The 13,318-nt window shown below is 38.8% G+C and overlaps 2 protein-coding genes across 2 annotated transcripts; both read right to left on the minus strand.

The window, feature by feature from the left end:
• Positions 1-1,510: 1,510 nt before the first annotated feature.
• Positions 1,511-6,464, minus strand: LOC130178531 (solute carrier family 22 member 13-like). The gene is made up of 10 exons (XM_056390858.1): positions 6,021-6,464; positions 5,831-5,934; positions 4,951-5,105; positions 3,981-4,149; positions 3,786-3,906; positions 2,929-3,023; positions 2,405-2,619; positions 2,214-2,322; positions 1,906-2,112; positions 1,511-1,806 (listed from the first exon to the last, which is right to left on the minus strand). The coding sequence occupies exons 1-10, from the start codon at positions 6,462-6,464 to the stop codon at positions 1,749-1,751; spliced, it is 1,677 nt and encodes a 558-aa protein (XP_056246833.1). The 3' UTR covers positions 1,511-1,748.
• Positions 6,465-7,403: 939 nt separating this feature from the next.
• LOC130178529 (solute carrier family 22 member 13-like) lies at positions 7,404-13,223 on the minus strand. The gene is made up of 10 exons (XM_056390855.1): positions 12,666-13,223; positions 12,463-12,566; positions 12,201-12,355; positions 11,052-11,220; positions 10,842-10,962; positions 10,347-10,441; positions 10,041-10,255; positions 9,223-9,331; positions 8,829-9,035; positions 7,404-8,621 (listed from the first exon to the last, which is right to left on the minus strand). Exons 1-10 carry the CDS (start codon positions 13,038-13,040, stop codon positions 8,555-8,557), a joined length of 1,617 nt encoding a protein of 538 aa, XP_056246830.1. The 5' UTR covers positions 13,041-13,223; the 3' UTR covers positions 7,404-8,554.
• Positions 13,224-13,318: the final 95 nt, after the last annotated feature.

A 13,318-nucleotide genomic window follows, 5' to 3' on the forward strand; every position in this document is an offset into this window, starting at 1 on the left:
AGGGAGAAGCTGAAGCTGTCACAACCCAGGCGTCTACCTTCGCCGATGATACCTTTGGAGTCAGTGACATCTCCAACAGTGCAGATGTGTTTGCACTGCTACCAAGCAGCCCTGCCGCTTCTAATTCACTGAATGATTTACTCAGTCCAGGTGCGTCCTCTGCTGCTGCTGCTCCTTCAGCTCAGATAGATCTCTTTGCTGACGACATCTTTGCATCAGGACCAAAGTTGCTGCCACTGTCTGACGCCGGTGATGCTGATTCATTTATGGACAGTCTCTTAGTGTCTGGAAGCAACAACACAGAGCAAGCAGCACAAAATACTGTCACAAATAGCAGCTGGATGGACGATCTGCTCGGGTGATAGCAGGGCTGTGATTTCATCACATAATACACAAAGTTTGAATGTACAAGAATGAAAAGAATCGTATTAACATGGTTAAAAAGAGGAATTTTTAAGTGCATGGGCATGATAAACCACTACCAGATAATTAGTTAATAAAAACAGCCACTATTGTTTCATTTGCAATTGCATTTTATTTGGAAATACTTGACAAACACAATCTGTAACATTAATGTAATTTAAATTTTTTGTGGTAAATGTGTATTTACATTACAATGTTTATTACATGAACATGAAGAAAAGCAAAGGATGTAACTTGTGAACAGCTCTACATTTTAAACTCATTTTCCGTCAATACAAAGGTAATAAACAGTAAGAATCAATGTGTAATTTGATTGTGAAATGTCTAAATATAATCATATTAAAATTGCTTGCTTGAATGCATTGATCTGTAATAAAGTCACACCTTTAAAGTCCCACTCCACTGGAAATATGTGTTTTTGTTTATTGTTACTCTTGTATGTTCGACCTTCGCTGTGCACAGTTTGACACAAACAAGGATGTTTTCAAATTCATCTGCTAAAAGTGCTGAAAGTTTCTGTGCTCACCTAAAATCTGAGCGTGAGGTGTGTAGTTTGGAAATCAATCCTGGACCAGAAGCATTGTGTAAACATTGACAATGGTCTCTGAGTGACGTAGGAGACATCTTGGGTCGAGCAGTTTCACTTTTGAAATGAGAATATTTGTGTATTCATAGATTCTGGATCTTTTAACGAGGGAGGAGGCGTAGATGTTATTTTATGGGTTTCCAAACAGGTACTTGAATGTTCTTTAATGGAAAACCCACCTCAAACACATTTATTATTCCCAAATTATTAGTTTAGCAATAGAGCATTTTCTATATATCTTTCTGAGGCAATTTGTGGTTTTTACGCTTCAGTTTTTGTACAGATTAAACAAACAAGATAAAATATGTTTATTAGTGACTTTTAAAGTACAGTGTTACATTCTGACAGAGCTACGCTAGCTGTTTCCCCCTGTTTCCAGTCTTTGTGCTAAGCTAAACTAGCTTCATATTTACCATATGAACATGAGAGTGATATTGATCTTCTAAAGTGTATTTCTCACTATGAATATATACACACATAGAGAGAGAAAGAGTATTTTTGTTTGATGCTTTTTTTATTGTCAACATTTGATTTTATCATGTTTACATACAAAGTATTCCCTGCTAGAATAAATCATACTGTCTAAAAGAAACCAAATAATTAATTTGCTCATTATTGACAACTTGATGAAAAGTCAAAATTCCAAGTTAATGACAAATGGAACAGCTTTAGAAAACAAAAGCACTTTCCACTGTTGACTTCTACGGCTGCTTTTGGTGTGTTTGGATGATGTTAAGTGTTACAGCTTGGTTGCATTTGGATATGGACGACTCTGTGTGTTTGTGGAGGTTGAATTTCTGAAAACACAAAGGACAGATGAGCGATATCAGGGAGTAAACAGTGAAATGTAAGAGACACTTGTCTAATGTGATGATGAACATGTTTGCCTCAGTTACCTGTTGTTCTCAGCCTCATCGGCCGTCTCAGGAAGCTCTTTTCTCCTGGTCTCAGGAAGCAGGAAGCCGAGAGCTCCGCTGACCAGTGTGAGGCTGCTGAACACTGTGATGGGTATGACCCAGTGGTACATGGCCAAGATGTTTAACAGTGGAGCCAGTAATCCACCTGTTCTTCCTGAGATGGCTCCTAAAGCTGTAGCTGTTTGTCTGGAAGAGGGTGAAGGTCAGATGGGTCAAAAAGCACAACTGCTAATTCTGTGTATGTTTAAATACACACTGGAGAAATATACTATATATATATACACTACCTGACAGATGTTGGGGTCAATTCCTGCATAAAGACACTACATACAGAACCAGCCCAGATCAAGAAAAAACGACTGGCAGCAGCTAAAGATGTAACAGCAACGGCATATCCTGAAATAAAAAAGATAAAACCTGAAACACGGACAAACGGGATTAAAACATGAAACTGTAAATTGGTTACTAAATGGTTGACCTTGGGGAACAGCTAAGATGAGTATGCAAGAGAGTCCTCCAGCCAGTAGTGTTGCTATGAATAATACTCTTCTCCCAAAAACCTCCAACAGCCACATGGAAAATAGATTAGCTGGTATTTCAATGGCACCAAACAGGAGCTGCGTCACGAAGATGCTCAAGCCGAAGTTTCCCATGTTCAAGTAAAGGCAGTAGAGGGCAAGGTTCAACGAAAACCTTAAAAACAGGAAGAACATAGACAGTGTCCTGCATTGTATTATATAACATCTATAACAATACACAGCGTTTATTGGAGTTGCTTCACTGTCATAGATTTTGTGATTGGTCATTTCATCGGCAGCATCGATTTACCACCAAACTAACCTTCTGCAGTTGTTTCAACATTAGGTCAGCGTTTAAGTGCAATGAAGATATTATAGGAATGTCTGCCGCCATAAAATGACTATAAATGACAGGTTATAATAATATACTATAATACACATTCTTTGATTAACTCAGGAGAGACTTTTGGAAATCGTAGCTCACCACGCAAAAGCCACAGTGAAGAAGTATCTGGTCAGAAGAGATGATCTGAATATAATTTTTATGCCTCCTGTGTTCAAAGTGTCTTTCACTGCAATCTGTGGCAGAAATATTATTAACATAACACTAAAAACATCCTGTACGATTTCTGATCTCAAATAATTTATATTTCACTAAAAACTGAAAACGTAACCTCAGAGCAACAGTAATAGATCTTTTCATTATTAGTTATTTGTTTTACAGACAACAGAAGACTCGACAGGTCAGAACTATGTTAATAGAATAGACAAATAAATTAATAAATGGACAATTACTAAATACTTAATTAAATTTAATAAGAAGAATAAATATGAAATGAAAGCAATGAAATAAATATCCAAATAAAAATTCTATTCTATTAGATTTCATCAAGTATTTATTTACAGGCTGGATTTTTTTATTTATCACCGTCTGCTGTTTTTTCTCCTGCAAAGGTATTTTTTATTTATTTAATTCATAGTATATTTATTACAGGATGACACTTCCTTGTCAGTCACCCTCTTCTGTTGAAACACTGGCCTTATAGAGCTATGGGTCTGTAGTTCTTTTTTTTTCCTGAATGTAAAAGCAAATGTCATAAACACATAATGAAATAAATAAAAGAAACTTTTAAAGGGAAATTAAATTTTTTTAAAAACTTAGTGAGATAAATAAAATAAAGCAGCCTGCACACAGACACGAACTTTAAGAGGACAGGATGAATGTTAGATTTCACCAGGGATTTCATTTGTTTTCTGTTATTATCCTGCACATGTGTCATAGACAACCTGGTGGAAAGGTGATAATTAAAATGCTGTATGTGGCAGTTTAAGTTTCAGTACCTTTTCCAGCAGAGAGTCTGGAACACTACGTTTGTTGATGGCTGCCGCTTTGACAATCAGCTGTTTAGCCTCTTCTGTCCTTCCTCTGTTTAACAACCACCTGGCTGACTCTGGAATAAACCTGATAGGAACAAGGAAGGTGACAGTTCGAACAGTCTACAATGTACAAATACAACAACGACAGGCAATACACACCATATGTAGATAACTACCACTCCGAGCGGAGCGGCTGTGATTAGTTGAGCCAGCCTCCAGTCTCTGATCGCGTAGATCACCCCAGCGAGGACGCACTGCCCGAGTGCACCAAACAGCTGAGTCACACACACTCCCCATGATCTTTTGGACATCCCGATCCACTCTGTAGCTGCAGTGAGAAAAATATTTTATAAAATATTTGTCATTTTTGGCTGGATAAGCCACAGTCCAGTCCAGAGTGAGTGAGTGAGTGAGTGAGTGAGTGAGTGATAAAGTTAAACCATTGATCACCTGAGTGTTAGACTTTCCTCACTGGCAATTTCTCTTTGCAAACATTTTCTGTTACGTCACGTGGAGCAGATCCACAACAGTTTTAATTTTCTGACCTGTTTAGCAGCTTAGCAGACCTAGCAACTACTCGACTTTATAAAGAAATCTTGGCTGGTTTCCACAGAGGACAGTTGGCATTATTTCCCTGCAGGCGAGAGGCCCACCTCGCTCTGTGTGTGCTCTGTTCAGTGAGAGGCGGAGCAGCAGTTTGTCACCCAGATAGAAGCTGTGAGCTGTTCGATGTGGACGCCTTTGAAAATCCCAAAGCATCTGATTTATAACCTGTTTACTAAGTCTGGTATATACTGCTGCTGCTCATGAAGCTTCACACACAGTGATGACGGTTGTGATAACAGTTTTACCACTCATGTTTTAATATAATTTTTTTTAAAAGTGTCCTTGATTTCAGACATAAAAGAAGATTTCTCATTTTCAGGTTGCAACTATCAATTTTGCTGAAAACTGAACATGAGTGGAAAAATGTTATTGATATTTTCTTGTTTTAAATAAATCAAATTGGACTGTTCAATTGAGAGAAAATTAGTAATTCAGTGAGAAAATAATTGGCAGATTAACTTATTATTAAAACAGTCATTAGATGCAACTTTATTCTAAACCTGTATAAACTCAGTAAACATACACAGTATTATACAGTTGACTCGATATCCTCCAGCCCCGACTCCAGAGAAGAACTGCAGTACTAGATATAAGTAGATATTGGGGCATAGTGCTGTTGACACAGTGAATATGAACATTATAACCAGTGGAATTTGAGTCGCTCGTTTGCGTCCAAACCTGCAAGAGAAGGAGAGGACACGAAATGAACAGGCAGTAAAAACCAAGAGCAGCTTCCATTATGCTAAGCACACTCAATTTAAAATAGCTGCTGGTTGTGTGAATGCTCATGCAGACGGGCAGGACACTTGCTTTATGTGCACAATATCAACTCAATTCAGCACAACAGCCAGTGTAACAATGCTGCATTTGTGTTTATGCAGTGTAGTATTCATTATGTTGCAGGGACTTGTGTCTGGGAATCAGAGAGCAAACGGCCACAAGGTTCACAGTTATTTTAGAATTAATGCTAAAATACAAGAGAGAATAGTTTGTCAGAATGGGACATATGCATCTCTAACACTATTAATGAACATGTTTTGTTTGTTTGTTTAATCCGTACAAGAGCCAAAGTATAAGAAGAGAAGTGGTGTTACAGAGGGGTTGTATTAAGGACCCAGGAGCGGCAGTTTTGTATTCTTAATGAGCCACATTTCAGTCACTGTTTCATGCTTGTCTCATTGTCTGACAACAGAGACAGAAACATGATAATGAGAACAGCTTTAGTGTGAATTTGACTGTATTAAAATACTGTATATGTGAGCACATCTAGTTTTGTTTTTCTAAATTTCAACTTTGAAAAATATATCAAACTACAAATATTACTATTTATATAGTGGAGATGTGTGTGGTTATATTTTTCATCATCAGACTAAAAATTCAGTAACTGCATGAAATAAACTTGCGATTCAGCAAAAGGTCCAAAGGTTAAAGAACCAATAAGAATCCCGGCCAAGAACACAGTTTGTGCCACTTCCACCAGGTTAGCCTTGTCACAGACGAGATCGAACTGTCAAAATAAAAAGTAGAAATTGTTTAATGGAGTATTTTCATGAAGGTGAACAACAACATGTCCACGCTCATCACATCACTTACATCAGTGACTATGGTGGCCTCATACAGTGCATTGTAGTACACCCATCCACTCTGGCACCCTGAGGTCTCATTGAGTCCGTACTCCCTGATGGAGCCGATGTCCCGGTCCACAGGGACAAACATCCGACACCTGCTGAAGGTCCCGTCCTCCTCCCGGGGAAGAGTCAGGTTCAGCTGCTCGTCTGTGGTCAGGTTAGGATCAGCTCTGAGGATCCAGTCCGTGTTGCAGTGTCGCTCTGGATCGGACTCGATAAAAATAAAGCTCGCAAACATAAAAGACAAGAATAGATTCGGAAAGCAAAGTGCGATCAGAGTGAGCTGCTGAAATAATCCAAACTCTCCGATGTTCCTAAGGATCTCTCCGAAATCAGCCATGTTGATGTCAGTTGTCTTACTTTGTGTTAGTTTGAAAAGACTGGAACCACAGGTTTGAACTCTACACATTAATGTTTAACCTTACTGTAAAATATTCAAGCGCACAGGTGCGTGACTTTATTTAACTGCTGTACATCTGAAGTGCAGTAAAACTTTATTATTCTCTGAAGAATCAGCTGCTGTTTTTTTACTCTGACCTGAGTTGAACTCCAGGGCGTCTTGACTCTGTGCCAGTATATCTATATAAGAAAGCTCATTCATGTGGTTATCACTATGTGTACGTCCATACACATGCACAGATCCATATTTCAGTATATGTTTAGGCTGCAGGATATCCACTTCACCAGCAGACATTAACCTGTGAGCACTTTTTTTTAGTGTTTTAGTGTTTAGTGTAGTTTATGAGGTTCACATTTACAATCCAATTAAAATCAATACAACCGCTGTGTAACAAATCCTACTTTTATGATCCTTATAATCTTCATTTGTTGGTAACACAGAGAGAGGTGTTCATCTCACATGTTTATTGTGAGTCACATAGACTGAGGCTGTTCATGTTTTTATCACGGCCACAGCCAGAGTTGCAGCGTGAGTCATCGGCATTAAGTCGTTGACTTTAGGTAAAACATTTTGCAACGACAACTATAAACACACGTAAACCTCCCATAAAGGCACTAGACAGTTCACCGCCACTGCCCCAAAAACCCCCTGACGACGTGCGTCCCCAAAGAGATGTTGCCCCTCCTCTTGGTTACAGGAGATGTTCTCTTGGTTCTGTATTAACATGTTACTTCTGTTTGATGTTACATATTTACATGTTGCCAATTACTCAAATTATGAGAAGAACTTGCTTCAGATACGTCGCCTAATTCACCAGTGAAATGCAGCTCCAAGCAGGGACTGTTTCGCTTCTTACATTAGAGAAATGTAAAAAACAGTATGTTTTGAACAGTTTTTTACTGTGAACTTTGACACTCAAACGTCAGTGGAAAAAAAGATCTCCAAAAATAGTAAACAGTAGATAATTTATTTAACATGACTATATTAGTTCAAGGTAAAAAGTAAGCATGAGACGACATTACCTCAAATATTTAGGCTGAAACAACAAAAGATGTTAAATTGCACTTTGGTGTATGACGCAAACAGGTGAAAGAGCCTCATCTGGGACTTTGATGTGTATAAATGATGTGTAAGCACAAAAATCATATATGTTCCTTACGAAAACTGGTATTTGTGAAAACAGAATGGTGACAATACACAACCGCTGCAAAGACAAACTGACCGACCGACCGAACAGTGGAGGCAACGAAATCAGTTGTTAAATCATTAGTTAATTTGATCTATCTATCACTGTTTCACAGCGTTGTGAGGGAGCCTTGTTGGCGTGGAGTCGCTAGTGTCCCAGTAAGCCATGACAATATGACAGAGAGTCAGAGTGCACAGTACCAGGACTCTTAAAATGAAGCAGCTAAAAGCTATTCAGCAATTATTACTTTTATTATTCAATATGTCTTAAGGCTATTAAATACTTTTGAGTTTTGGATTGTTGGTTGAGACTGTTCATCTCTTTGGTATTTAAGAAGTTTGTCCAGACGGTGGCACCAGAGGCAAAGACATGGAGTCACTAAAATTAAATGGGTTTTTTACCTTGTGGGTTTGAATGTGCTCAGTATCTTCCAGAGCGATCAGCTCATTAGATTTGGAGATACCTTGTGTGTAAAGCTCACGTGGCTGGAGTGTGGCACAACAAGAAAACTACTGAAGTGTCTTAAATTAAATGAATGAAAGTTTTAAGTAAATTTCATGTCAGCCTTCTAATTATAATTCAATATTTCTTGCATGACTACATATCTCATGTGGAACTGGGAACACCTCAGGGTCCCCGAGGAGGAACTGCAAAGCGTCTCTGGGGAGAGGGATGTCTGGACTACCTTGCTTAACCTACTGCTACCACAGGCTGCACTCAGGTAAACAACAGGAAATGGATGGATGGATGGATGGATGGTCTGAAATTATTATCTGAATTTATCATCTGAGGTCAATGAATATCAACAGCAAATTACATACAAAGGTAGTGGCAGTAGCTGCTTGACTATGGACCAAAGTGGAAGGACAGAGCAACAACACACAGTAAAGTAAGTAACAGAAATATTCCAATACTACAGTTTGGTTGATTTGTTTTGTGCAGGTATACTTGATGCACTTGTCTTCATGGCCGCCTTATTTCTGTGGAAGAAAGGAAAACAGAGAAGTGTCATTTTGTGTGTAATGTGTAATCTTTATTACAACACCTTTTCTGCATTATACTTTGAAGACTTTTGTCAACAAAACTACAGAAACAGAATTAGTGCTGTTTGGCAGTCCTTCTTGATCCCAAGAAAAATAGGTTGTTTGATTCATTAAAATTTGCCCCCTGCATCTCATCTCGCTTACCTGTTGCCCTCCGCCTCATCGGTTGAATCAGGAAGCTCTTTTCTCCTGGTCTCAGGAAGCAGGAAGCCGAGCGCTCCACTGACCAGTGTCAGACTGCTGAAGACTATGGTGGGTATGGACCAGTGGTATACGGCCAACATGTTGAGCAACGGAGACAACAAGCCACCAGCTCTGCTTGCAATGGAGCCCAAACCAGAAGCTGTTTGTCTGAAACAGGAGCGCACAGATCTCAGACGTGCTTGTTACCTTGAAGTATTTCTTGGTTGTGATTGAATTATAACACAGATGAGCGTTAGGAACACACATAAACCAACATTATGGCTGATGTAATTTAAACAAGACTACATATGCTACACTATTAACTATATTCATTACAGTGAGATGGAAAGCTTACCTGAAAGATGTTGGAAACAGCTCCTGAACGTACACGTTGCAGATGGATCCTGCCCAATTTGTGAAAAAACGTCCAGCAGTTGCTAACGTAGTAACAGCAACAGCATTACCTTGAACAGAATAATAGAGCGTTAGGAAAAATTAAAAACCAGACTGTAGAACTAAAGTATGAGCTAAATGCTAACGGCAGCAAGCTAACATGCACACACATATAATCAGGCTTATCATGTTCATCCTCCGAGTTTAGAGTGTTAGCATGCTAACATTGGCTAATTAGCACTAAACACAAAGTGCAGATGATGGGAATGTGATTAGTTTTGCAGATATTTGGTCATAAACTAAAATATCTATTTATATGACAGGTCACAGGGTCGCATAAGTTACCAATAATAAGTTAAGTGGATTCTGATTCTGATGCTAAAGGTGTCAGTACACTTTAAGTGCCTGTGGGATTATCAAACAGTAGTTACCAACAATTTATTTAACTTTCCAAAAAGAAAGTTACATAAAGAAAATATGCAGGGTTTGAACTTTGCACTAAAACTCTTTGTTCAGTTCAGACAAAGTCAATAGTCAATGTCTGGGAACCCTGGGTCAAGGAATCACCAAAGTTATTAGGATGCATCCTCTGGGGATCTTGAATGTCTGTACTAATTTTTTATGGCAATCCATCAATTAGCTGCAGAGATATTTCCCCTTGGACCAAAGAGGTTTTCAGACCGAATGACCAACTGACATTACCATTCCTAAACCTCCGTCATTCATGTTTCTAAAACCGTACAAACATCATCTGCAAGAGCACGTCTGAAATGCTTTTACTTTGAGGAACAGCCAGGATTAAGATGCACAAGAATCCTCCGATCAGAAGTGTTGACATAAGTGACACTTTTCTCCCCAGTGCTTCCAGCAGCCAGATGCAAAGTATATGAGCTGGTAGTTCAGTCAGACCGAACATGGCCTGTGTCAGGAAGATGTCCAAGCCAAAGTTTCCCACATTGAATGAAAGGCAGTAGTAGGTAACGTTCAGTGAGAACCTGAGGAAAACAACAATCGGTCTCACAGAGAGAAAGAACTGGATGTTAAATACAAATTGTAGAGTTATTTATATTGTAAAATGTAACTTACCATCCCAATATTAAGGTAAAGAAATACTTCCTAAGCACAGGTGATTGGATAAGAATTATTATGCCTCCTTTTTTCTCATTTTCTCTCACAACAATCTGTAATGCACAGGAGGTGGACACAACATCATGCTAACATTTGCTCATGTTAGCAAATCATGTAATCCAACAGCCTTGCAAAAGGTATTAAGTGTTTGTTCACACTGTCAAGAGAGGTGATGAACACTGTTGTATTATTAACGACGTACATGTATGTGTCATCCATAAATAACTTGCTGTAATCCAGTACAGTCCAATAAACTGAAGTACAGTTACAAGCCAATACAATTTTTGCCTTAAAAGTTATAGGTAGTAGCATGTCTAGCGTAGTGGTGTTCATTATGTTTTATTTTTCTGAAAGAGTTTTTTCACCATAAATATAAACTGCATGTTCGCTGTTAACAGTCATACTTGATATAATGGCAACAACAAAGAAAAGTTTGATGTGAAGGGTCAGTACCTTTTCCAGCAGAGAGTCTGGGACAGCGCGTTTGTTGATGGCCGCCACTTTGGTAATCAGCTGTTTAGCCTCTTCTATCCTTCCTCTGTCCAACAACCACCTGGCTGACTCTGGAATAAACCTGATGGGAACAAGGACAGTGACACCTATAAATAAATGTATGTGTAATTTACTATTGAAACACTAGTAATAAAAAGAGTTAATACACACCATATGTAAATAGCAATCACGGCGAGGGGAGCTGCTGTGATAAGTTGAGCCTGTCTCCAGTCCCTGATGAAGTAGATCATAGCAGCGAGGAGACACTGTCCAACTGCACCGAACAGCTGAGTCACACATGCTCCCCATGAGCGTCTGGCCACCCCGATCCACTCAGTGGCTAAAAACAGGAAATCAACAACTTTAAGTACCGTTTGGAGTAATATGGAGCCCCAAACTAATGTAGTAAAAAGTTATCAGAAAAAAAAAAAATAAATAACTGAACACATTGTAAAAATGAATTGTTGTGTTGTTTTATTATTTTTCTAATAAGTTAAGGAGACAAAGACAAGAAACCTGCACTTGAAGGGGAACATTATGTTATGAGGATAGAAGTGGGGCGTCTGTGAACCTAGCTAGCTAAATTTATCACCGTTCAGTTGTTAGCTAAAATGCTCTAGCTACTGTTACATGAGTTTATACAGTGAAGCTACAGCAGTGCAGTATTTAAATAGTTAAAATTATCATTATTATTTACTGGCTGGTGTAGTTTTATGATGAAAGTTATCTTTAAGTGTGTAGGTAAATGAAAAGGTGGATGCTCAGTGTGTTTAGCTACTCATGTTCTCAGCTAAGCTAGCTTGAAACTGAATAACTCCCCTCATGAGGAGAATCTACTACATGGGGAAAACAGGGAATAGATCAACAACAAAAAAGTAAAACATTACTAGAAAAGTAAAGTTTTAATTAATTTTTATCAACTGACTACACCTAGATAACACTGAGGCAGTCATACAGCAGTCCAACAATAAATCCTATCATCACGAAGGTTATAATGTTCAGTGTTTGTCAAAACTGTTTTAGAGAGGCGTTAATTCAACATTATGGTCATGGATGAAGTTTGTGGTGCTATTGAATTGTATTGAGTTATACTGGGAGGTGTTTCTAATATTTTGTAATCATCACTTTAAAACAGTTTCAACAAAACTGCTGCATTAATTTTATGTAGGTGTACCTAATAAACTGGTAACTGTGTGTATTTTACTACTTTGGGTCTGCATAAAGAATACCTCTGTTGAAAGTATGAATGTATAAAAGACGAGAATTAAATAATTGGCTCATCAACAACTGAACAAATGTAAGATGATGAGTATGCTGTACCCAATATAACGCCGTTAAGTCGATAACCTCCGTAGCCGATTCCCACCATGAACTGAGACGCCAAATATAAGTAGAAGTTGGGACATAATCCAGTTGTTATGGTAAATATGAGCATGACAACGACTGGAATCTGAGCTGCTCGTTTACGACCAAACCTGAAAAAGATAAAATGTGATATAAGTTTCTCTGTTTTGTGAGTGACTTTCACTTAACGTGCATATATATATATATTTTTTTTTTTTACAATTTCATACACACTTACGATTCAGCAAAGGGTCCAAATAAGAGACAGCCAACAAGAATGCCAGCCATCAACACTGCTTGTGCCACTTCCAACAAATTAGCCTGGTCACACACTAGATCAAACTGTCGAAAAATTAAACAGAATTGTCAACAAGGGAGAATATTATTAAGATAATATAATATTTGCATTACAAATTAACATGAGGAAGACCTATCACTTACATCAGTGACTATGGTGGCCTCATACAGTGTGTTGTAGTACAGCCACCCACTCTGGCACCCTGAGGTCTCATTGAGTCCGTACTCCCTGATGGAGCCGATGTCCCGGTCCACAGGGACAAACATCCGACACCTGCTGAAGGTCCCGTCCTCCTCCCAGGGAAGAGTCAGGTTCAGCTGCTCGACTGTGGTCAGGTTAGGATCAGCTCTGAGGATCCAGTCCGTGTTACAGTGTCGCTCTGGATCTGACTGGATAAAAAATAGGCTGGCAAAGTGAAAAGGAAGAATAACATTTGGGAAGCAAAGAGCGAAAAGGGTGATCTTCTGAAATAATCCAAAGTCTCCGATGTTCCGGAGGATCTCCCCAAAATCAGCCATGTTCAGGGAGCCGACTTTCAGTTTAGAGATGCTGCTGGGTGATGACCTTTAAACAATGCCCATTAATGTTTAAACCCCGGACTGTATCGTTCCGGAAGGATGAGACAGCATTTTAAGTGTAATTGCTTTTTTGCAGAAAGAACTAGTCTTATGATTATTTAACCAGGAAAGTCACTGTTGAACCTTTCTCTGTGTAACACCTTCACAGCCTCTTCGTGCTTTGGCTTGATGCCCAGACAGATAAATTTACCTCAGTATTTACTGATCAACAGCTTTCA

This window comes from Seriola aureovittata, chromosome 12, assembly GCF_021018895.1.
Source record: "Seriola aureovittata isolate HTS-2021-v1 ecotype China chromosome 12, ASM2101889v1, whole genome shotgun sequence".
NCBI classification, from domain to species: domain Eukaryota; kingdom Metazoa; phylum Chordata; class Actinopteri; order Carangiformes; family Carangidae; genus Seriola; species Seriola aureovittata.